The sequence below is a fragment of the Nanorana parkeri genome, unplaced genomic scaffold (genome assembly GCF_000935625.1).
Source record: "Nanorana parkeri isolate BGI_ZX_2015 unplaced genomic scaffold, ASM93562v1 scaffold228, whole genome shotgun sequence".
NCBI lineage: Eukaryota > Metazoa > Chordata > Amphibia > Anura > Dicroglossidae > Nanorana > Nanorana parkeri.
Window position 1 is genome coordinate 970,630 of NW_017306496.1, and position 23,295 is coordinate 993,924.

General features: G+C 42.9%; 1 protein-coding gene across 5 annotated transcripts in view; it reads left to right on the plus strand.

The window, feature by feature from the left end:
- Positions 1–15,495, plus strand: part of PCBP2 (poly(rC) binding protein 2) — a 29,009-nt gene extending 13,514 nt beyond the window's left edge. Inside the window, exons 8-13 of one of the 5 annotated variants that reach the window (XM_018556221.1) lie at positions 2,331–2,432; positions 2,862–2,903; positions 3,189–3,264; positions 6,135–6,190; positions 7,521–7,690; positions 9,158–9,659. In XM_018556221.1, coding sequence (XP_018411723.1) covers positions 2,331–2,432; positions 2,862–2,903; positions 3,189–3,264; positions 6,135–6,190; positions 7,521–7,690; positions 9,158–9,518 — 807 coding nt within the window. In that variant the 3' untranslated portion in view covers positions 9,519–9,659. Of the gene's footprint in view, positions 1–2,330; positions 2,433–2,861; positions 2,904–3,188; positions 3,265–6,134; positions 6,191–7,520; positions 7,691–9,157; positions 9,672–15,111 lie in introns of those variants that run through there. The other 4 variants (XM_018556224.1, XM_018556223.1, XM_018556222.1 and 1 more) reach the window with 4 other exon arrangements.
- The last annotated feature ends 7,800 nt before the right edge of the window (positions 15,496–23,295 follow it).

The window sequence follows — 23,295 nt, forward strand, 5'->3', positions numbered from 1 at the left end:
AGTTACAATTTTTGGGTAGGGAAGGATTAGTACCCCCCCGGGGTTGTCTTGTGTCCATACTAGGTAGATTCATGCTTTGTCTTGGTGATCATTTTGAAATAAAATGAGGGCAAATCCCAAATGTTGTGTGGTTGCCAGAACAAGTGAGCAGGAATATTTGGTCTCCATGATGGGGGGGGAAGTGGAGGAGATTGTCACAAACATTTGGTTTTAACCCATCCTAGCCTAAACTTGAAATAAGACAACTCTAACCCCACTGAACAGCTACTACTATTTTCTTTGCACAGTGCAGCATTACTTTTGGCAAAAAGGAAAGGCACTGCTGCTTATTTGGTGGTTGTGGAAAGAAATTGCCCAGTTTCAGAACTTGCATGTCTTAGGTGCTCCGTACCAAATCAATCACAAATCCCTGATGCTCAATTTATCTCCTAGTACATAACTACAATCTACATTTTTTTTTTTGTCTGATATGGAGACGGTGGTCCTGTCTAATTTCTCAATCTTGTTTATTTAAAGTGACAAACTCAGGAGTTGAACCTTTTAAACAAATGCATTCAAGTATCTTAACTATTGACAAAAATGTATCTTGTGTATTACTCAGCTGTAGATCCTCATATCATCTCTGAATTGGTGCTGGCACTGTCCTTCCTTCTGGAGGGGGGCTACTTCCCCATGGTCCCTGTGTGTTGTAAAGTAGTCACTGCTCCAAGTTCACTTCCGTGATGGACTACAATCTCTCAATACAAATTAGTAAACCTGAGATTGTAGTCAATCACGAGCGAGCTTGGAGCGGTGACTACTTTACAACACACACAGGGACCATGGGGAACAAAAGTAGCCCCCCTCCAGAAGGAAGGACAGTGTCAGTACCAATTCAGAGATGATTTGAGGATCTTCAGCCGAGTGATACACAAATAAGATACATTTTTGCTAATGGTTACGGTTCTTTAATGCATTTTTAAAGTTTAACTCCTGAGTTTAGTGTCACTTTAAACTATTCAAAAGTTGCAATCTAAAATATCCAGGTCAACCAAGCTTATCTGTTGCAGTGTATATATACTTATGCAACTTGTAATTCCTGTTAAAAGAATTAGTTTCCTGTAGCACAAGCTTGGTAAATTTCTATGAATTCCTGCGATTTGCACTACTTTGCACCTAAACTCTCAAACTGTATTTACGTAAATAGGAACCAATCCTTAATTTTTCCAGCTACCAGATGGCCTAATTGTTCAGTTTACATCTCATACTTCTATAGGTGTTATACATTGATCTTTATTGCTGGTGCACATCTGAAAAGTAATCTTATCAAAGGTTATTAGATATGAAGGCTACTGAGTTTATCCTACAGCTACTGCGCAGAGGAACCCTTCATCTGTGAAATGTTGGCGGTTGGCTTAGAATCTGCTTTACTTGCCTCCCAGAGCTAAATTTGTTCAGTCTGAACAGGCCATTGTATATCAAATAACCTTGTTTGTACCTGTTGTGTCACCTTTTTTGAACAAAGTGTTAAGTGTCTCTGATGGAAGTACCTGCCTTATGAAGTCTTCACTTTTTTTTTCCCCTTTCACTGAAGAGTTGTGATCATGGATCCAAAATGATTGACGCATAATGAGCTCACCATATATCTTTAAGAATTGAGTGCTGTATTGCAGATTGTACTATATAGGATTACTTCATGCCACAATTCTGTAACAGCACGTCCTATGTGGCGTGCTTGTGTGCTGCGGCGCATTGATAAGGGATACAGATACGCTTCTAGGTAGTACTAGGTCTAGTCCTGCACAGCCTCTGTGCCATCAGGGTTGATAAACAATTCAGTTCTGTTACGTAATATACTTCTTCTGATCCCTTTTCTTAGTGGCTGCTAATCCATTCCATGTTCTAATGTTTCAGGCTGGTATTGAATTAAAGATTTAGCGTTAAGTTGATGCGTTTAGACCTAAAGAAAGGTCATGTCACTTACCATTTATACCAGACACTGCACTGTTGGTGGAATAACTTTTTTTACTTTTACAGAGATCAGTGTTACAGTTCTGACTAGCTCTTGAATGCTGATATTTAATTGTGGCATAGGCATCCTTTTATCGCACAGCCTGAAATTTCTGTTGCAGTTGTTTTGGTTTAAAATGCATTTTGAGTTTATACATGGAGAATAGGTATAAGTGAAGTTAAGGAATAGCTTGAACTTGTGGCCTCATTTTGGATCCATGACCCAACTCATCCTTTCCAATGTTTATAGTGGATGTGGTGGCTGGGGTTATGACGTCTGAGGACTGAGGCTGTGACTTTTATCAGAGATAACTGAATCCCGTTTTCGCTTTGTTCAACAGGTGTCGCGCCAGGCCGGAGGGCACGCATGTGAGACTGACCTGTGGGAGGGGCGAAGGTCCCACACAGGGGGAGTCTCCCTAGATGCTGTGGATCTCCATGGGGTAGGTCCTGACATTTACTCCTATTTTTAAAGAATTGTGTTTAAAATCTTTTTATATATAAGCTGCTACTAAAATGAATAGTTGCAGACTTATTAAAAATGACTTATGAAAATACCAGTTACTTTTGGATGCCAATGTTTTTTTTTATCACAGATCATGTGCTATGCTCTTAATGCTTGGGCAGTCCTACATGGACCTAGAAGTACTGCACTGTTTGTTCCTCACTCATAGCCTACACATGATACAATTTTGGCTGCAGTGGACACCTTTTAAATCTGGTGCCTTGTGTAGCACTCATGCTGTTTAGCCTTCCTAAGTCTGCCTCGCTTGCTCTGGTCAGTCTTGCTTGGTTAGCACTTGCCTTCACACATGTTTGTGTAGCTGGCTGTCACATGGGTTTAATTGAACTCCTTTTGCTCCTTTTTATAGGCCTATACCATTCAAGGACAGTATGCCATTCCTCAGCCTGATGTAAGTGTGCTTTTGCCTTTTATGCAATGCTTTTGGGGGTTGTAGTTCTGGGTATTTAGAATCGGATTTGCATTTTAAGCAGTGCACCTCCTTGCTTATATCTGCTTTGCTTGTGTACTAAAGATGCAGAGTGTACTTCATCCCTGCGCTAATATTGTATTTGCAGTCTCTTAGCTGAACACTGAGCTAAGCACTCTGTTCACATTAGACTTTTTTTTTTTTTTTTTTTTGTTAAAATCCAGTTGCCTTGCATCTGTCTAGACCTCCATTATTTTTCTTCCTTAGCTGACCAAGTTACACCAACTGGCAATGCAGCAATCTCACTTCCCTATGTCCCATAGCGGCAACACCGGATTCAGTGGTAAGGAATCTTTGCTTGCCTTCTGTTCTTATTGAGCCACATTGCTCACTGCTAGCTTTGCAATTTCTTTCAGTCTGTCACTCAAAAGATCAGTATGTGGGCTGCATATTCTGAAGGGAAGTTATTTATTCATAATCAAAAACACGTATGGAATACTAGGCCTATGGATAACCGCTTCTAGTCAAGAGTTTTGTCTGGTGAAATTAGAAGGTATGCATGTTTAAAGATACCAAAAAGAAATCTTTAAAGGAGAACTATGAGGTGAAATATTTCCACTCACCTCATAGTTCTAGCCGACCTGTGACAATGAGCCTGTCACAGGTCGGCTCCGGCTGCGGCGTCTCGGTATACCGCGAGCTGTATACTGAGCTTAGGGTAACGGGAGGATGCTAGTTTGTGTCCTCCCGTTACCCTAAGGAGAACTATGGGGAAAAACACTGACCCCATAGTTCTCCTTTTAAAGGAGGTATAGGCAAATGCTTTCTCCCGAGTCTTCTAAATTTATGGGGAGTCCCTCCAAGAGTTGTAGAAACGATCCCTCCTAGAGTTTGTCCCCAGTTTATGGAATGTGACACTGAGTTTTAATGTTAACGTGTACAGTGAATATCTTATTGCCGTGTCTGACCCCTTAAGAAGTAGCAGCTTATGTGCCTTTTTTGAAGAGACTTTCACCATTTAAAAAAAAATAAAAATCTGATAAATGGGTGGAAAATAAGTAAACTAAAAGCATAATTGCAGCGGGGTATTTTGCCTCAATTTTCTTTTATCCTCAAATGTGCCTTCAAAGTAGCTAGGGAATTTGGCTACTTCTCGAATGGTTGTTTCCCTGCCTCAGCTCTCCCTCCCTGCTCCTCATTGTATGCTTCTACTCCGCTCCGGGCATGTCCTTGTGAGAACTGTTCTGACAGCACAACGCACACATCTCAGCTAAATTTAAATTACCTTTTAATAAAAGTAAATAAAGCAGTTCACGGTTGCTTTAGTGAAGAGGCAGCAGATTAGTAAATACAAGGAACCGCTGGCTCATTCTAACTTAAGCACCCACACCCTGCATTGTTTACTTTTTGGTTTTGCAGTCGCTGCTTATGAGACTGCAGTCATCATGCTGACGCCAATGACCATGGGGTCAAAGATGTACCCTTTCTGCTGGGCGCCTCTGTCATTAGCAACATGGCAGAACCCATTAATAATCACAAGTCAATTTGGGGCAGGACAAATGAGAGGCTTTATTTTTGCAACATATTTTTAGTGATGGCATTTTCAGAAGTTGTCAGTGGCAGCCAACATATTTCTATTTTCCTTTCTGCCTTTAATACTATTCAGTACTGTTACTGAATTGCTATTGTCATGCAGCAAGCATAATTAGAGTATGGCTAGAGTCCTGGATGTGCCTACTTGTTCTGAATCACCGACCAGGAGAGTACTGATGCCATTGCATTTTGCAGTGGTAGTGACCATGTCTAAGCGTAGATATTTTAAACCGCTACTCTTGGCAAAATGACTCCCATGCCTTCCTGTAACACATCTTGCAGATGTTATTTTTCTTTACCTAAGCAAGCTGTACTCTACTATGTCATCACCCCCTAGTCCATCTGTGCTCTTAATGAGTGCAAGGGACTGCTGATTGAAGGCAGCAGATGGTCCTTCCATTTGCAATGAAATTGCTCCTGGATCCTGTGAGGTCCCCGACACTTAATTGCAAACTAGGAAGTGTCCTTGTCATGCAGGCAATAATTTGGACACCTGGAAAGATTGTTTTTTTTGCTGTCAGCAACCGGTTAGAGAAGGGTTAGTTTTCTGGAAATGGGCTTTAATAACTGAGGTAGGTATCCGACAGAATGAGAAATTTAGCTTTCAGTGAGTCTAGACATGTATTTAGAGAGGGAGAAGTAGGCACAGCCACAGTGTAGCACTGCAAGACAGGAAGCAGAGCTCAAATACTGAAAGAAATAAGGGACCTCATGTACTCTGAGATGTTATGAATGGGTCGTGTGCTGTGGAGCATGCACAGAAGTTACATCTTCAGTGGCCATCTAATGGCCAAAGAGGACGGAGCGGAGACCCAAAGATTGATCAGTCGGTGGATAAAGTAGGGCACACTTGCAAGTTTAGTGTGCAAGTATACTGTGCAAAACCACTAAATTTACAAAATGGCTCAGTTCAGCATTAAAATGGTTGATGCAGTAGAACTCCAGTGGGCAGACTATTGCCTGATTACCAGAGTCCTTACAGAAACCCTGTCTCCGTGCTCATCTATGCCCAACCGTTTTATGCTCTCCTCTTCAGTACTCCCTGGCACTTTTTTGGCAGCTGCTAAATACCCATCCAATATCCAGATATTGGGGAAGAACGTGACCTCTCCATGATGCAGCACTAAGGCCCAGTGGCCAATTGCTAGGCCTAAGTGCTGCTACATAATGTAGGTGGTGATATTGCTGCTCCCGCCTAATGCAGACATTGGGTATTTTTGGTGGTGGCTACTACAGAGAGGGGTGTGCTGGATGGCAGAGCGTAAATTGAGAAGGGTTTACACACAGTTGCTTTGCCATAAAGAAGCAATGAATTTCCTTGTGTTTTCAAATGCTTCCTTTATTGCATTGTTCTGATGGTCTACTTTGGCCAGTTGCTGTCTTGGTTAGTTTAGATGTTGGACTTCCATAGTACTGATGTCTGGACGCAGAAAGTGCAGGTAGACTGGTACTTTGCTGATCATTGAGTGACAACTAAATAGTTAGTTTTCACTTGTTTTAATTCGCAAAATGTGTCATGCATAACTGAGCTCCACTTTCACAGCTTGACTGGCATCTCCCTCCAAGCTTTGTTTTTAGGCTCGATCTACCGTCTTTAATATCTGTTTTTATTATTTGCAGGAGGCATTGATGCTTCAGCTCAGACAACTTCCCATGAACTCACCATTCCAAACGATGTAAGTGTATAAACTTGTGTGGGCTTAAAGTAAGTTTGTGATTAAAATGAGCCCACTGTGTTGCAAGAGGGCAAAAATGTAAAGCCGTTAGTGTAAAGTCAGAAAAAAAATAGCTGTAATGTCAAGATGAGCTTGAGGCCTTACTGTAATGGGATTTCATTCAGAAGCCACACATGTTATGGCCAGTTTGAGCTACTCCTGTAAGGATCCCTAGGTGGTGTCCTCTTTGCTGCTCACTCTACTCTAGTCACATAGATGCCTTGCCAATTAAAAAAACCTGCCTCTTTACCATTTCCTAACAGTATGGCTTAAAGACGTACCATGTTTCATGTTGCATCCATATTTAGGGTTTAACGTGAAATATGGTCACATCTTACCAGAATCGCAGTGTTCTCCCTGCAGGATTCTGTTGCTGTTTGACATTGGCTACAGCCACGTCGTCCTGTGATTGGAAAAACGGCATGTCCTGTCTGCTACTGTGGCGTAGGACTGCAGTTCTCAATGGTGTACAAGTGTGATGACCTCTGCACTGGTAGTCCATTGACACTTCTCCCCTGTAACTGAAAGGCTGTACCTCAGTAAGGATAGGGGCTTGCAGGAAGAGTCTGCAGGAGCTGAATCGCGATTGCAACGCTTTGCATGCTCCAATGCAAAAAGTCAAATGGGTTTTTGTATTTATTTTTGGTGTGCATATTGATTATTTCGGAAAGGGTGGACTTTGTCTTTTAGAAGAAATCAGTCTGGAGTGTGGACGCTGTTTGACATGTTCTTGTCAAGCTCCAGAGCAAAGTTTATTCGTTCACTACTTGGTGAATGGGTGATTCAGAACAAGTGTACATATTTGGTGTCTCCGTGATTCCCTTGCTGCATACCTATCCGAAGTCTCCCACTCACAAAATTAATTAGGGTAAAGATTGCAGCCCTGTAGTTTGATCAAAAGCGTGGCAACTCCATATTTAAAAGCAGTTTCTTAAATTAGGGCTAGCGGGTTTATATGCTTCTGTTTTCTTTAACTTTTTTTCTTTTCTGCTACTACCGTAGTGCAGCAGTGTTTTGCTGCTTCGATTAAACGGCTCTATTCTGTTAATTTTGAGCTTTTTGGTATGTCTATCATTTACCCCCTAATGTGTGTAATGTTTCTTTTTTCTTCTTCTGAACTCTCCCCTCCAAAATAGAAATTTGTTCAGATACAAACTTTCTTTTCAATGAGATGGTAATTTTAGGCTTTTATTGAAATGCTAAATCGTGTAGTTGTCTGTCACAATGTGTGACTTGGATGTTGCTGATCTAAAAAAAACAGTTGCCATATATCTGAGGTTTTCTCTTGCAGCTGATCGGTTGTATCATTGGACGTCAAGGCGCTAAAATAAATGAGATTCGCCAAATGTCTGGAGCACAGATTAAGATTGCTAACCCCGTTGAAGGTTCCACTGATCGTCAGGTTACAATTACTGGGTCCACAGCCAGCATCAGTTTGGCCCAGTACCTAATCAATGTCAGGTAAGACCCTAAGTTCATGTTTAAAGGCACAACTATTTTAAAAAGTGATCAGCAATTTTCAGTGGTTCTCTACAGACAATGTATTTAGCTCTGTTTTTATGCTGTCCAATGCACACCAACTTCTGTTGGTTGACTTTTTACTAGATGTAAAATGACAAGCACTATTTTTAGGTGTGGGGAAGAATTGCATGTTTGCAAACCTGAGGGCATAGTTTGGTGCCCTAAAATAGGATTTTGGAGAGCTGTGTTCAGGAAAACAGGTTTTCTAATATTCAGCTCCAATGCTCCCGTAACGTAAAAAAACATTTACCAGCCATTATTATAAATACAACTTTAGCTGAGCAGCGCAACAGATTATTTAATGGTCAAAGTGCATTCTTTGTATTTCACTTCAGATGCATTATAATGAAGGGGCAGGAAACAAACCCAACTACAAATCGCATCAGCAGTTGCGTTTGTGCTAATGGGAACATTAAATATTTAACAGATGGTCTTGTAGTGGACATTAAAGACAGTTGCATTGTTCAATCTCTAATAATATTGGTGACCCCTGCCTGTTTAAAAGGGAATTGCAGTTTTTGGGGAACTCTGCTTTTGACCCCTTTGTGTCATTGCAGTAATAGTCAAAGCTGTAACTCCAGCTTTTGGAGAAATCTGGTATTGCAGTTTTTGCCTTCTAAAATTGGTTTTAATTCAGACAGAATTAAGTTTAGACCTTCCAAAAGATTAAAGACCTTGTCACCAGACTATTTAAATCAATCTTCCTGTTGAAAGAAAATGTAACCTATTTTGGGAATGTTTAACTGTTAAACCCTTCCTTGTGACCCTTAGAAGTATAGTGTACGCTGCTGGGTGCCACCATCTTGGATGCCATGCCAGCAGACCTAGAGATGTGACTCTGTAGTATTGCCTTTTGCCGCTACCCTGATGGCTACATAAGTTTTATGTAAGAAGGGGTGGTGGAGCAGGGACACCACAGACCATAATTACACTTCAGGCGAGGAAAGAGCTTTGACATGCCAGGGTTCTGCTAGGGAATTGTCTCTCCTGAAGTAGGATGTTATAGCAAGTGAAGAGGGATATTGCAAGTTAAAAAAAAAAAAAGAATACCATAAGCATTCAAAATACTTTTATCAATAATTTTTAAAGTTGCTCTTCAAATTTGACAAAAGCCTGTGGGAGACTGTATTCCTCCAGGTTAGGGGTGAGAAGCAGAGTGGTTCATTTCCAGTAAAACTGGAAATGGCTTTCAGAGAATAAACCTGCTGAGGTATAGGTCTACTGTATTGTAGTTTTATATTCTGCACTATGCCAACACTAGTAACTTGTAATACGCTTCCTGTGCTTGATATAATTCTGCTTGCTCTGCGCTTCCATTGTTATCCTCCTGTATTCCTCCGTTTGTACCTACCTTCCCACCCACCCGTTTTTGTTTTTGTTCCCTTTTCTTTTTCTCCTCTGTTACAGTCTAGAAACTGCTAAACCTTCCTCCTCCCAGAGCGTCACGACCCCTGACCTTCTCAGCATCTCTCAATCCTCCACCCCTTCCTCTTCCAACGCTGCCCCTCCTCTGGTGAACGCCTCCACGGCCGGGGGTGGTGAACCTTCCTCAGCCTCCAACTCCTCTTCCTCGGAACCACCTTCCAGCCTCCCTAATCCCTCGACTGCCCCTTGTGTCTCCAATCTGCTTGACATGAAACCCGTCCCGCTCCTGGCTCTAAATGTCGTGTCCACCGCCTCCTCTACCTCATCCTCTGCTGTTCCTGCCTCTGCTACCCAGCTGTATACTAAAGTGAAACCGGAAAAGCAGCGATTCTCTCCTTATTGAGTAGCCTGTTTGACTAGTTCAAACTCTCGAACGCCTACAAATCCATTTTTATTTGATTGAAATTTGACTGTGTATTAATTCTGCTGCATTGAAGTCCCCAGTATGCTACACACAGGTGTTACTGCCTAGATGGTGGTTAGTTTTGCAATATTTGGGGCTTATAAGTATTTGAAAAGGTAGTATTTTAATTTTAATTTTTTTTTGTGAATCTGTAATCTTGCCAGTAGTGTCGGCTATTAGCATTCACTGTATTTCAATAAAGCAACATTGGTTTGCTGACCATGTTTTAGTGTTTGTTATCTAGAAGGGTCATTTTACATTTATCTATACTGACAGTGACATCTTGACAACATTTCAATGAAAAATGTTTTGAAATGCTTAGAAGCGGTCATGTTGGCAGTGCAAAGTCTATGGGAAAAGGGCAGTTACCGTAGAGGCCATACCATTTTTTTAAACTTTTTTTTTTTTTTTTTTATATACAGTAAGCTGGTATTTTACATGTGCTTATTACACAGCCATCCCATTTTTTTTTACTTCATTTGGTTCAACTAGTCCCATACAAATCAAGCATTTACAAAGGCCCGATCTGGTGTAACGTGATTTCAGTTCTCAGCTTGGACCTTTAGATTATCTCCACCAAGGAGGAGGGCGCCAGGGTTACTAGTTCCACACCTCATATATAACTGGACTTGTAAAGTTACACTTCTAAAGTATCCTATAGTCTCACATTAAAACTCTTGTGTCTACATGCTGAAATAGATTTGGTGGGGGGTTTGGTCTAATTTCTGGCAGCACTTAGACTAAATTAACTTGAAAGTCCACTCTGAAAGGTTGGAATAGATCAGGGGTAGACAACCTTGGCACGCCAACTGTGGGGAAACGACAAATTCTTTAATGCCTTTTGTAGTCATGGCTGTGGATCTGTCTTGCAATGCCTCCATGGGATTTGTAGTTTCACCTCAGCTTTGTGCCAAGATTGCCTACCCCTGCTATCAGTTCTTGCACTTCACACTCAGGCATATTCAGTACAGTTATATAGGTATGTTTTTAATTTTATAAGGGCCCAGAAACCATTGACATAAGTTAAAGCGTATTGAACTGAAAAGTCGTATTGCAGTGTCAGTCCATAGACGTGAATGTTTCCCTTTTTTATTTTTAGCCCCTTTTTTGCCTCCACTGTATCTATGGAGTGGGCCATGGTGGCCACCCAGGCTGGACTTCAAACATGTGTGCTGCTTTTGTTCATTTCCATTGCCTAGGGGAAGATGGGATAAGTAGCTTATATAAGAGAATTGTTTTGCTTTCTGTCCAGCTCACGGGAAGGAACAAGGACACTGCATTTCAGGCAAGATCTACAGGTATTTTGCTGTACTTGCTGAGAATGTTCTTAGGCTAAAATATAAAATTAATGTAGCCACCACATCAAAGGACTAGTCAGCTGCAAATATTCCACTTTGGGTTTTTTTTCTTCTTGGGATTATCCTTTTATGGCTCAGTCTATATGCCGAATTCATGCCATAGTCTTGTTTCTAATCTGAGGGGCTACAAGGAGCATATGATACAAACATATTTACTTCAGAAAAAAACTGCATGCAAATTTTTTGCCACTGGAATGCACGGCACAAAATTACAGTGCGTCCAGTGTTTCTCCCCTCCCCGCTGGGTGCTGCTCTGTCCCCTGACACAGCGCAGTGTCCAGCGAGGAGGAAAAACTCAAGCAGCCATGTGGGCAGGAGAGCAATGTGAATATCGCAGGAGACCGAGCTCTGCTCTCGTCCCGCTCGGTCATCTGTGGCAAATCAGGATGGAGAGCTGTGGGGGTGGAGTCAGCTGTCGCAGGAGGCAGGGCTGGTGGTACGGGGGCAGAGTTGGCTGTCAAATGAGACTGCGCTCTTCTCCCCGCAGCACCCACTCAGCCTCCTGTGACAGCTGATCCAGGATGGAGAGCGGTATACAAACATTCAGTGATGACTGAATGTTAATAACAGCATCTCATACTATGTTCAATGTACCAATTATGAATGAATGGAAAGTGCTATACATCACTTCCTATTCATTCATGACTGGACAGAGTAACTTGCTATAACCACAATTTTTATGAATGTACAGAAACACTCAGTGTAGAGGATTTCTGTTCATTCAGTGCTGGGGCTGCAGAAAAAGATTGAGGACTCTGTCCTCAAGCTCTTATAATTTTAAGTAACCAAGCATCATGTATTAGTGCTTTTCAGTATCTTCAAGTGTTTCAGGGCTGCATAAGGCCTGCTTGTTCTCTATGCTAAAATAAGAATATGGTGGCTTAAACACTTGAAGTAATAAAAAAATCTTGTCCTATTTAGTAGATCTGGCCTTTCCTCTAATAGCATGCATAAAAACTAGACCGTGAGAAGTGCATGCTATTAAAGTATCTGTAAATGCCATTGTGATAGTAAATGCCATGCCTGCATCCATTGTGTTTACACAGTTACATAGTAAAAAATGTGGTGAATTTTTTTTATTCATCTTCATATTTCACCCATACCATGTATTCATAGAAAACAAGACACATTTTAATGTCACCCCATTGACCCATTTGTATTGTCACCTGCAGCCTTGGAACCATCCATGGTTCCTACCAGTGGGATTCATCTGCCTTGTCACTCTGGGAGGTGGAGTCACAGCTACATTAAGATGGTTTATGAAGAAGTTGTCAATTGGTAGAATGCAGGTCGCTAAAAGCTGACACTGCTTACTGCTTGAGCATAGTGTGGACAAAATAAAATGGCATATTGTGCAGTCTCACGGACAGCATCCTTCTGAAAATGCTAGTTTGCCTGGCTGTTATGCTGACATACTGTGTTTTTTAGTATTGATAATGGTCTGGAACATGTATGTAGATTTGAGTGTCTGAGTTCTGCTGATTCTTTTTTTGTTCCTGACCAACTCAAAGCATTGAAACAAAAGGTTCAGAATGACGAGCCTGGCAGCTTCCATTTTTGGAGGAGAGGATAATGACCGTATTGACATTTCTCATGACTTTCTTGTAAGTGGATTTATTGGCATCTGCTGTATTCAACATCCACAGTGTTGCCATTCCATAATTTGCCTCTTTAGGGTGGAATTTTCTTAGGGTAAAGCGGCTGGAAGAGCAATGGATACACTCCACAAACAATATCTAGATTATATCGCACAATTTTCTGATTTCACTCAGTGGCTTGGAAGCCGCTCCAATTTCTAATGCATTGGTTCAATGGATTGGCAAAGGTTGAGATGCGTGATGAGTAAAGCTTCTCCTTGTGAGTAAACTAGTCATATCTACATACTATTCCAGGTATAGTTACTCTGAAGAACCATACATGACGTTTTTAATGGAGGGGTAAAAATGATGGCACTGCAGGTGACTGTAGCTAGCCAATTGGCTCGATTACTATATTAGGATACAAGTCCTCAAGCAGTTACTACTAGAGAATACCTGTAAATGTTTGCTGTGCCTACAAGCAAGACTGACTTCAGAGATTGCTATAGTATTTGTCATCGCTGGGTATGATGGGGGGGATTTTTTTTACTTGTATGTTCAGCATTTTAGCAAGGGGAAAGATGGGTACACTTTTTAAACTATGAGGTGAGTGATTTACTCATAGTTAGAGCCAACGTGTGACATTGGAACTGTCAAACGTCTGCTCTATAGATCGGGAAGTGAGCGAACATATAGTCTCTCACTTCCCGATATCTCCCTGCAGAGATCAGTGACGGTCAGTCACTGCTCCCCGCAGAGATCCCCCCTCTCTGATCCTCCAGCGCTGACTGCAGGGATGGACAGTGGAGGGGCCTGCACAGCTGGCTCTACCTCTAGATGGGCAGAGCCCGCTGTCAATCAGCCAGCTGGGTGGATCTCGACCGTATTGTCTGAATCCGTCCCGGTAGCAGCGCTCTTGGTGTATATAGCCGGCAATAGCTCTCTCTATCCTGAGCTTTGGGTCACTGGTGGATATTAGTATATGTCCTCCAGTGACCCTAAAGAGAACTACAGGATAAAAAGGTTACCCCATAGTTCTCTTAAAGCAAATCTTTTATGGTGTGCAGAAGTCTACCCTAATGGCTTCATTAGTCTTATGGCCATATAGGTTTGCAAACATTGGAAGCCAAGTGCATGTTAGAAGGAAGGTTTTTAAATCTGGCAAACCACTAAGGGCACAGTTTAAATACATGCGTTTATGGTTTTGCTTGCCAAAGGATTTGTAATTCTGTGCAGCCAATCTTGTTGCTTCCATATTACACATCACTTGCATATTTCGCATATTTCATTTGCAGGCTGGCTACTGCACCCACCCACCGCCTGTTCTCAATCAGCAGAGTACTGGACCTGAAGGAGAACTTTTCTCCTTCAGGTCTGCTCCTCTGCTGATTTACAGCAGGCACTGGCAGGTATAAAAGTCAGCTGGCTATTGCAATTTGAAATGGCCAATAGCAGGCTGGCTATTGCACTGCCTGTTTACATTCAGCTGCCGGAAGGTAACTGGGGTGGCCGATATCAGGCGACTGCCTGCTGTTTACATTCGGCTGCTAGCGCAGCTGGAGGTAAACGATATCAGTACCAGATATTGGTTATTGGCCTGAAAGGTGGCCCATAAACTGTATCGGTTCTGAAAAAAACAATATCAGTTGAGCCCCTAATATGTAGCTCTCATCAAACAGTTTTAATTAAACATTTCATCTTGGTTCACCTTTGTCACCTCTTCCTCCAGTCTAAAGGTGGCCATACACTTTACAACCCTCGCCAGTTGTAAAGTACTTTAAAAAACGTACGATCTGCCCATCTTGGACAGGCAGATCGTACTTGCGATCATCACAAGTCCGCCCCCCTGAGGGGCGGGCTTCCGATGACTGCAAACGGGCAGTGTGTGCATGCACACACTGGCCCGTTCGGCAGTTGTCGAACAAGCAGGCCAATAACTCTCCGAGGATTGTACGATTCCCGGCAGGTCGTCCAGCCTGCTTGTTCGATGGAAGACGTGCGACCGTACAGTCAAAACGGTCGCACGCCTTCCATACACTTTGCGATTATCGTACGATTTCCCACGATTCTCGTACAATCGTGCAGTGTATGGGCACCTTAAGTGGACACGCAATCCTCTGCCATGTCCAAAGGGCTGACCCAGCAGGTGATAGGTTAGTCAGAAGGTCATTACATCTTTATCAAGGTGTGCATCACAGGAATGGCTGGCCAAATTTTCACATCCTTTGGGTAGTAACACTACTTGTATATTTAGTGGTTTGCCTGGAGTTTCATTTCAGAATATTGGTGAAAGTATTTAAATTAGGAAAGGCCTCAGTACTTCATAAATAAACATTTGCTGGTGGCTTCTGTAATAGCTGTTGCTTACATGCCCACACTGCACATGACAACCAAAACTGACGCCACCAGTTTGGTTCACCGTTAAAGGTAAGACTCTACAGTGCCAAACTTATCCATGTCATAGCAGACGTAACTAAATGTGACCATTTCTAGGTTTCTTATGTGTGCTGTTAGTATTTGCTGTATAGAACAGTTGTGATTTCAGCCTCCATAACCTTTTTTCTGTGTTTTTTTTTTTTTTAATTTTTCCATTTTTAGGCTTTCTTCAGAAGCTGGTGGCATGGGAAGCAGTTAAACAACTTCCAGCATCTCCTCTGTTTAGCTCATGTCAGTCTGCATAGCCCTGCAAACAGCCTTTTTTCAGGTTTTAACTAGTTTGCAAGTTTTCAGTTTCATCGTGCTTTTCCTCATCCACTCATGAATTTCTTTCTTTTATTGAAATGACATTTTAACTCATTTTTGGTTTTCCTCTTCCGCTGTTAAAACCTGCTGATAAAGATTTTAGTTTTATAAAAGTTTGTCCTGTTACCTAATTTTTTTTATTTAAGTCACAATGTAAAGAGTGGGTTATTAAAGGCATTTCAGTTTAGTTCTGTAACGTCAGGAATTTTTCAGAAAACAAATAAAGACGGACTGAAATTTTGTTGTTTATTTGCCTTTATTAACCAGGATGTCTATCTACAAGAGCTGTTACTATAAACCAGACCAGATATTTAATTGCCAGCATACAGGAACACAATCTACAAAAAAGTGCCTCAAAATAACTTGTCTGCACACAGCTGATCCAGGATAATCCCTCATTACCAGCATATCTGTCCTAGGACAGGCTTTCTTCAGCTCTGCTGGGAAAAGTCTGACCTGACACTGCTAGCCTTGATTTTATTTCTCTTCAATCAAGACTCTCAGCAGCATTTAAAGGCCAGGTTTGGCAATGATGCAATCGGGCACATCTGCCATGGGCAGAACTTCACATTCCAGGTGTGGACAGTTGGCAGGCAGACTCTCGGCTGACATCTGGACCTGGGAAAATGGTGCCTACACCTGAAGGTCTTCCAGGACCTTTGTTGCAGATGGGGAAGGTAGTTCTGGTCTCCAGTTTGAACAGCAAAATGGACTAGTTTGCCTTTTAGTAACAGAGATCCTCTAGCAGAAGCAGTGAGTTCTCTGGTGGCTCCATGGGATCAGTACACCCTTCCTAGAAACTTCCTTATCTACTATGCAGGCGCAAGATGGAGGACATTCCCATAATCATCATAGCTCTGCATTAGCCCAAATGGATGTGGTACTCCAACCTAGTAAGACTCCTGGTGGATAGTCTGGATGGTTGCTGGCTTTATCGTTGTAGCCGTTTGAAGCCCAGGTTCTGAGACTGGGACATCTCTGCATGGGGATTCCCACAATTTAGATTCACTGGATGTGTAAGACCTACTTCACTTGATGTGAGTCTTGGGACTTTCACCCTAGGCCATTCTGTGGGATGTATCCTCTCCTTTCTACATTTAGGTTTGGGCATTCCCTGATTTAAGACTTCTGTCCATTCCCCTGTGACTCCATTGGGTCTGGTTCTCTGTGCTTCAAAAACAACCATTGGACAAATTCCTCCTTGCTCTCACCCACAAGGTCCTTTTCCGTGTAGCGATCACCTCTGCAATGCCAGTGTGTGAACTGATGGCTTTGTTTTACAAGGAAACCTCTGTGGCTTTTGCATAGGGACAAGGTGTTAGTAAGGCTTAAATGGAGTTTGACTCTCCTAAACCAGGACATTGTTCTTCTGTCCCTCTATCTGGTTCTAGTTCGCTAAAAGGAAAAAAAACAACTTCCTACCATTTTAGATCTCTATTTTGCAACTGCCTCTCAATAACAGCAAACTGACTGTCCCAACAGCAAAACGTAGGCCAGACTGAGCGTCTTCCCATCAACATGCAATGTCTACAGGATTTCTACCCCTTGTTCGGACAGATAGTCCTGCTCATCTAATTTACAATTGATGAAATCTGACAGGTTTAATTTGAAACAAAACTCCACTTAACTCACCCATACAGTGAGAACTAAGCAGGATTTTCCAGCCCTGGAATTAGCAGACAAGATGTAAAAAAACAAGTTGCAGCTTTTGCTCAGTCCAAATCACATCCTTTCCAAATAAGGACACTTTTTTTTTCCACGTATCTGGAGCTGCTGGGTCCTTCCACTTTAAAGGCACATTCTACTTTTTGCAAAATATTTATAAATGCATCCATGTTGAAGAAGCCCCCAAATTGTTGCAACCATGATCAATGGACTATGGGTGCAATGCTCAGGCACCTGCAGCCTGGTCCCCAAGTTCCTCTTTATAACCTTAGCTGGAGAAAGACCTCAATGGACTAAAAGGGTGAGAACATCACCACACTTGTACTGTGTTGAGAACCAAGAGTCCCTCTGCCACAGTGTCATGAGGGACTTGTAGTTTATTCATTCAGAGATCATGTGGGTGGAGCACTGTCACGCTGAACAAAAACAGGAGCTTTTGGGGGAGAAGCATACTGATTCAGGTAAAGGATTGGTGACTGACAACATCTGCCACACAGGCAGGTCTTTGCTCTGGTGAGTGGAGGGGGGGCGACTTCTAGGCATGAAACATTACTGATGCCTAGGTGCAGGGTGTCATTACCAAGCCTACAAGCTGGAATTTTGGTCCCTGCTGTCTCCCAGTTTGGGGTTTGTCAAATCTGCCCAATTCCCTCCAAGATGGGTGGATATCTAAGTTGCCCTAATCACAGCCCCTTTTTTTTTTCCCCAGCCCACCATCAGTGTAAACCCTGCTGTCAAACATTCAGTGGATACTTTAGACTCCCAGAGAGCTTTGGATGGAGCCTGAGCCTCCAGAAATTGGTGCTAGAACCTTCTCATCGCTTGGAATACCTAGGCCTGGTCTTGGGTATGACCCTGTTTATGGTCTTCCTGCCCCAGGAGAAATTGATGTCTTTACACGTCTACATTTGGGCCCTATGTTCCAGGAATTGTATGTCCATTTGTTTTGCAGGAAAGTTCTGGGCCTGATGGTAGCATCCTTCAAGGCAGTTCCCTATGTTGTATAAAAAAGAAACACCTGTGAGGAAGGGGAAACTTCCCCGAAAACGCAATCAGCTGAGTCCGCTCGTTTCTGCTGGTCTAGCAGCATATTTGGATTGTTTTCTCTGACTGCTAGGAATCTGCATGTATCCTGAGATTTATGTCCAACACAGGATTTTTTTTATCCACCTTTTGTGAGTACCATTTATCACTTTTAATCTTTTTAAACAAAAGGATTATTTGCACCAGGAAAGGCGCCGGTGTTTCTTTTTTATGTTTCACACAGTGTAATCCCTCATCTGTAACGGGGCGGCCTGCTTGGAACACAAGATTCAATTTGTGGCTGAAGGAGGTTCCTATCTGGTGCTGGTTTTGTTTTTTGTGTAATTATAGTTCCCTATGTTCTGTTTCACTCCATGCCATTGTAGCTCAACATCCCAACTGTATAACCATTCAGTTCCATCCCTAGGTTTCCCCATCTGCTTATGCAGCAAGTGGAGGCTTACCGTGGTGGATATCCAGTCTAGTGCTACAGTCAGGAAAGTCCTTCCTTAAGATTTTTTGGAAGGTGCTCATGATGGATGCCAGCCTGTTGGGCTGAGTTGGAGTCCTGGAGTGCCTCTCATAGTTGGGTTGAAAAAAGACAAGTCCATCGAGTTCAACCTCTCGGTCCAGGGGGCCTGGTTGTTGGAATTGTGACTTCCACATAAACATTCTAGAATTAAGGCGAACAACATGTGGCTCAAGGAGGCACCAGAAGTCATGTGGCTCAAAAAGAAGTGAATCTGATCTGTTTTGGGCAGAACTTCATGTTTCAGCCCTTTCTGCTGTACACTTTCCAAGCATGGAAAATCGGAAGCCCCACTTTTTCTTTATGCATGGGGTGCTATTTAAAATTACATACCAGACACCTAAAGTTCTGTTATTGCTGGTTTAGTAGATGTAAAAAGCTCATGGCTGTCTCTACTCTACATCAGATAACGTAGTACTCATGGCCAGATTCCACACAAGGCCACCGAGGGGCGGCCTCGGGTCTGTAGCCTGTCCTCCCGGTGAATTGCATGAAGCTGATCAAAATGATGCCATGCCTCAATAGGTGCAAACGCCCGGACTCAAGCCTTATGACTTAAGATTTTAGTCTTTTTTAAGTTTGAGAGTTATATTATAAGGGTGAGAATGATTAGGTCAGAACTGAGATTCATGAAATCTGTAAGTGACGTTTCCTGATTTTTACATGCATGTCTTGGCTAACGGGGCTGAAAGAGTAGCCAAATGAGAATTGGACAAATATGAAGAGTCTTCTGCAGAACAAAAAAAGACCTACCTGGCAACTCCTTATCTTTTGGTTTGGTCTGTATTAGTCAATGAAAAATATTATAAAGCAGCTGAAAGGATTACCATGAAAATTATGTGACATGAATAAAGCTTTATGGTGGTTAGTTACCCACAGAATGTAGGCAGTGATGGAGAGGCTTGGATTGAATGCAATGCACTCCAATCAGCAAAAAAGCAGTATAAGGCCTTGCAAAGGAAATGATGGACAAAGCACAAAAGGGCTTATTGAACATCTCAAAAATGGAATCCCTGAAGGTGACCATACACTTTACAACCATCGCAAGACCTCAGTCTTGCGATGGTTGTAAAGTAATTTAAAAAAAACGTACGATCTGCCCATCTTGGACAGGCAGATCGTACTCTCGATCCTCGCAAGCCCGCCCACTTGAGGGGCGGGCTTCCGATGACCGCAATACTGAACGGGCAGTGTGCGCGTGCGCACACCGGCCCGTTCGGCATTTGTCTCCCGAGCACCGTTCAAACCAGCCGAAAATCGTACGATTTTCGGCTGGTTTTCTAGCGTGCTCCTTAGACAAAAGACATGCAACCGTACAGTAGAAATGGTCGCACGTCTTCGTTCACTGCTCGATTCTCGTACGATCGCGGGATTTCCCGCGATTCTCGTACGAGAATCGAGCAGTGTATGGGCACCTTAAGGTCTTGTTCACACCAAATGCATAGCAGATCCGGTCAGGTTTCTGCACACGCACGCTAGTCTTTTAGATGCGTTTTTGACGTGCTTTTGGCTAAAGTTTAACAAGGGCTTCTTAGTGCGTTCCAGACATTTGCATGCGTTTGCAGATCCAGAGCAGGTAAAATAGGACTGGCTGCAGTTTATTTCTTACCTGCTCTGGATCTGCATGCTGCGATGTGAGCTGGAGCTAAAAATACCATTGGAATACATTGGATGCAGTTTTGATCCGGTCTGCAACTGCTCTGCACCTGCTCCGCGCTTGGTGTGAATTAGCCCTAAAGGTGCCCATACACTGCACGATTCTCGTACGAGAATCGCGGGAAATCCCGCAATCGTACGAGAATCGTGCAGTGTATGGAAGGCGTGCGACCGTTTCTACTGTACAAATGTCCAAGGACCTGTAGCACACCTTACCGGACTTCCCATGTGGTAATATGGGTGCTCGCAATGACTACGGATGGCGCCGTATCAAGTAAAATCGTTGTATATAGATGTCACCAGCACTCCAAATATGACAGAATAAGTCAAAGTTTTTGTGAATCTTCATTTTATTTTCGAAGTCACTCAAAGTGGATTCCACTTTGAGTGACTTCGAAAATAAAATGAAGATTCACAAAAACTTTGACTTATTCTGTCATATTTGGAGTGCTGGTGACATCTATATACAACGATTCTACTGTACAGTCGCACGTCTTCTGTCGGACAAGCAGGCTGGAAAACCCGCCGTGAATCGTACGATTCTCGGCGAGTTAGTGGCCTGCTTGTCCGACAACTGCCGAACGAGCCAGTGTGCGCACGCGCACACTGCTCGTTTGCCGTCATCGCAAGCACGATCTGCCTGTCCAAGATGGGCAGATCGTACGTTTTTTTAAAAGTACTTTACAACCCTCGCAAGACAAAAGTCTTGCGAGGGTTGTAAAGTGTATGGGCACCTTTACAGTACAAGGGTAGGACTTTTCACCTCCAGATTTACTTGGTGTTTAAAAATGAGAGCAAGAAAACCTGACTGAAAGACTGTAAGAAATTGGTCAGACAAGGGAAATAAAAGTGTATGGGGTATAGAAGGATAAGTTACAATCCGACAAGGATCCACGGCTGCACACCAAAATTAGTCTTCAGTAGTCTGCATTGAGTAATCTCCACCTGGGCCAATCTGTTGCACTTTTTTTTTATCTGACCTACAGAAAATCTGCAGATAATTGTAAGGTGTATGGGCACTTTAAGTCCTCCAAGTTCCTGACATGTTTCATCCATAAGCAGGACTCAATTGTAGAACAGCTGTGGCTCGCATAAGATTGTGATTTGGGAGTGGAACTAGCACCTACAGCTTGAGACAGAAGGTGGAACGGCTTGGAGCGGTGTCAATTAGTTGTTTTTTAACAAAAATAAATAGATAAATTAGCTGGTGCTGTGAGTTTACAGGGATGGAGGGGATGAAAATGAGGTGCAGGCGATAATTGGTACTACCAAGGTACTTTTTTTTTTTCTAAGGTCTTAGGCCGCGTTCACACCTGACCGTTCTGTAGAGCGTCCTACGCTCGACGAACGCGCTACAAAACGGTCAAAAAAATAAATAGCATTGTAGTCAATGCCCTCGTTCCCACCTAGGCGTATTTCCGCCCGTCACTAACGCGCTACAAAACGGCCCACGCCTGAAAAGGTCCCGGGACCACTTTGGGCCGTTTTGTAGGGCGCTTTCCATTGGGATACAGCCAAGTAGCCTGTGGAATCGCGCGACGGTCGTGCAACTTTTTTACCGCGAATCGCGGTTAAAAAAACCGCGTGACAAGACGCGCATATTACAATACGCCTAGGTGTGAATGACCACTTATACACATAACAGCTTGTATCAGGACAATATGTACAGCAAACACTTACGGAGCTTTGAGCCTGCTTCAAGCAGCTTTGTTTTTGTCTTTAAAGCACGCGTCAGCTCCATTATGGGGGGCTTAACCACAGATGTTCATGGGAGTGCTCATATATTGAATGCGTTTGTTACAGGTATTCACTGTATACAGTTACCAGCATTATATTTCTTTCTCATCTATTGATGGACACAGGAAGTCTTAACCTTTTAGGTTATACTGCCACCTAAAGAAGCACTGGACATCAGTAAACAAATAAACTGTAGGTCAGCCCAAGATAACCCCTCTCTACTAGTGATGAGCCGAACACCCCGTGTTCGGTTCTAACTCGAACTTTCGAACATGGAAAAAGTTCTAACTCGAACTTAGAACTCAATGCAAGTCTATGGGGGTAGAACTCAGAAAATTAAAGGTCCCCATTTTGAAGCCTTATATGCAATTTATTGGCCATAAAAAGTGTATGGGGATCCGGGTAGTGCCCTGAATGACAGGAATCAATGAAATTTAAAACACAAAAAACCTAAAAAAATATTTTTTAAAGGAACAGTGATTTTTACATGATTTACAGGGTAAGAGTAAAAATGAAAAATTCCTTCAAATATTGTGCCTGGGGGGTCCCCATAACCTGCCTGTGAAGTGGTGGATCTGTAGGATGTATAGAACCACCATCATGCCTCAGGTTTTTCCTAGTGCCCTAGGAGGATGGACATATTTTCTTTAGCTCTGCTGTGAAAGAAACCAACCTATTTATGCTGGCTCCTTTTTTTTCAAAATCTTTCTCTTCAATCAAGATTCTTATCTACATTGCTGATAGAACTCAGCTGTCCTTAGCCTGCCTTTTGAAGTACCACATCTGGACCCGACTATACAGGACGTTGTGGGGTTAACTTGAAAGTGACCTTTGGGTACGGAGTTCTGCACAGGGTAGTTTCCACACCCCTTTCTGGTAAAAGTTAATTGTGGAACGCTTTCTAGATGCCATCTCTGAAGACTCACTTTGAGGTAGGTCCTGGTGCCTGGCCCAACCAGCCTATTCACAATTACATAGGTTGCTGGCCACCTTTGAATTTCCCCATTTCTTGATTGTTTCCACTGCAGATGGGGTTAACGTTGTTGAACTGAGTGCTGCCACACAGAGTCGAGGAACTTGCAAAAAGCCACGTGCAATTTCGATCTGTTTCTGCTCCCTGCCTACAGTGACTTTGGTCACCTCCCGCCATTTAACCCCCACCTGCTACCAGCTGTCTGGGTTTCAAGATTACCAGAGGCCTTTTTACCCTGTGCCTCACATTGCCTTACCATCAAGAAACCGCAACATGCCTGATCTTAGACACAGGACGACAACCCTCTGTAACAGGTGCCACCAGCTCACTCTATTGTCTCCAGGGCTTCATGCACCATGACTACTGATGGTGCCAATGTCTGCTCCCTGGCATTATGTTGCTTTCTGCTCCTAGAGTCCTTTCCATCATCCTCTTTAGCTCCGCGGGGCGTGGGCAG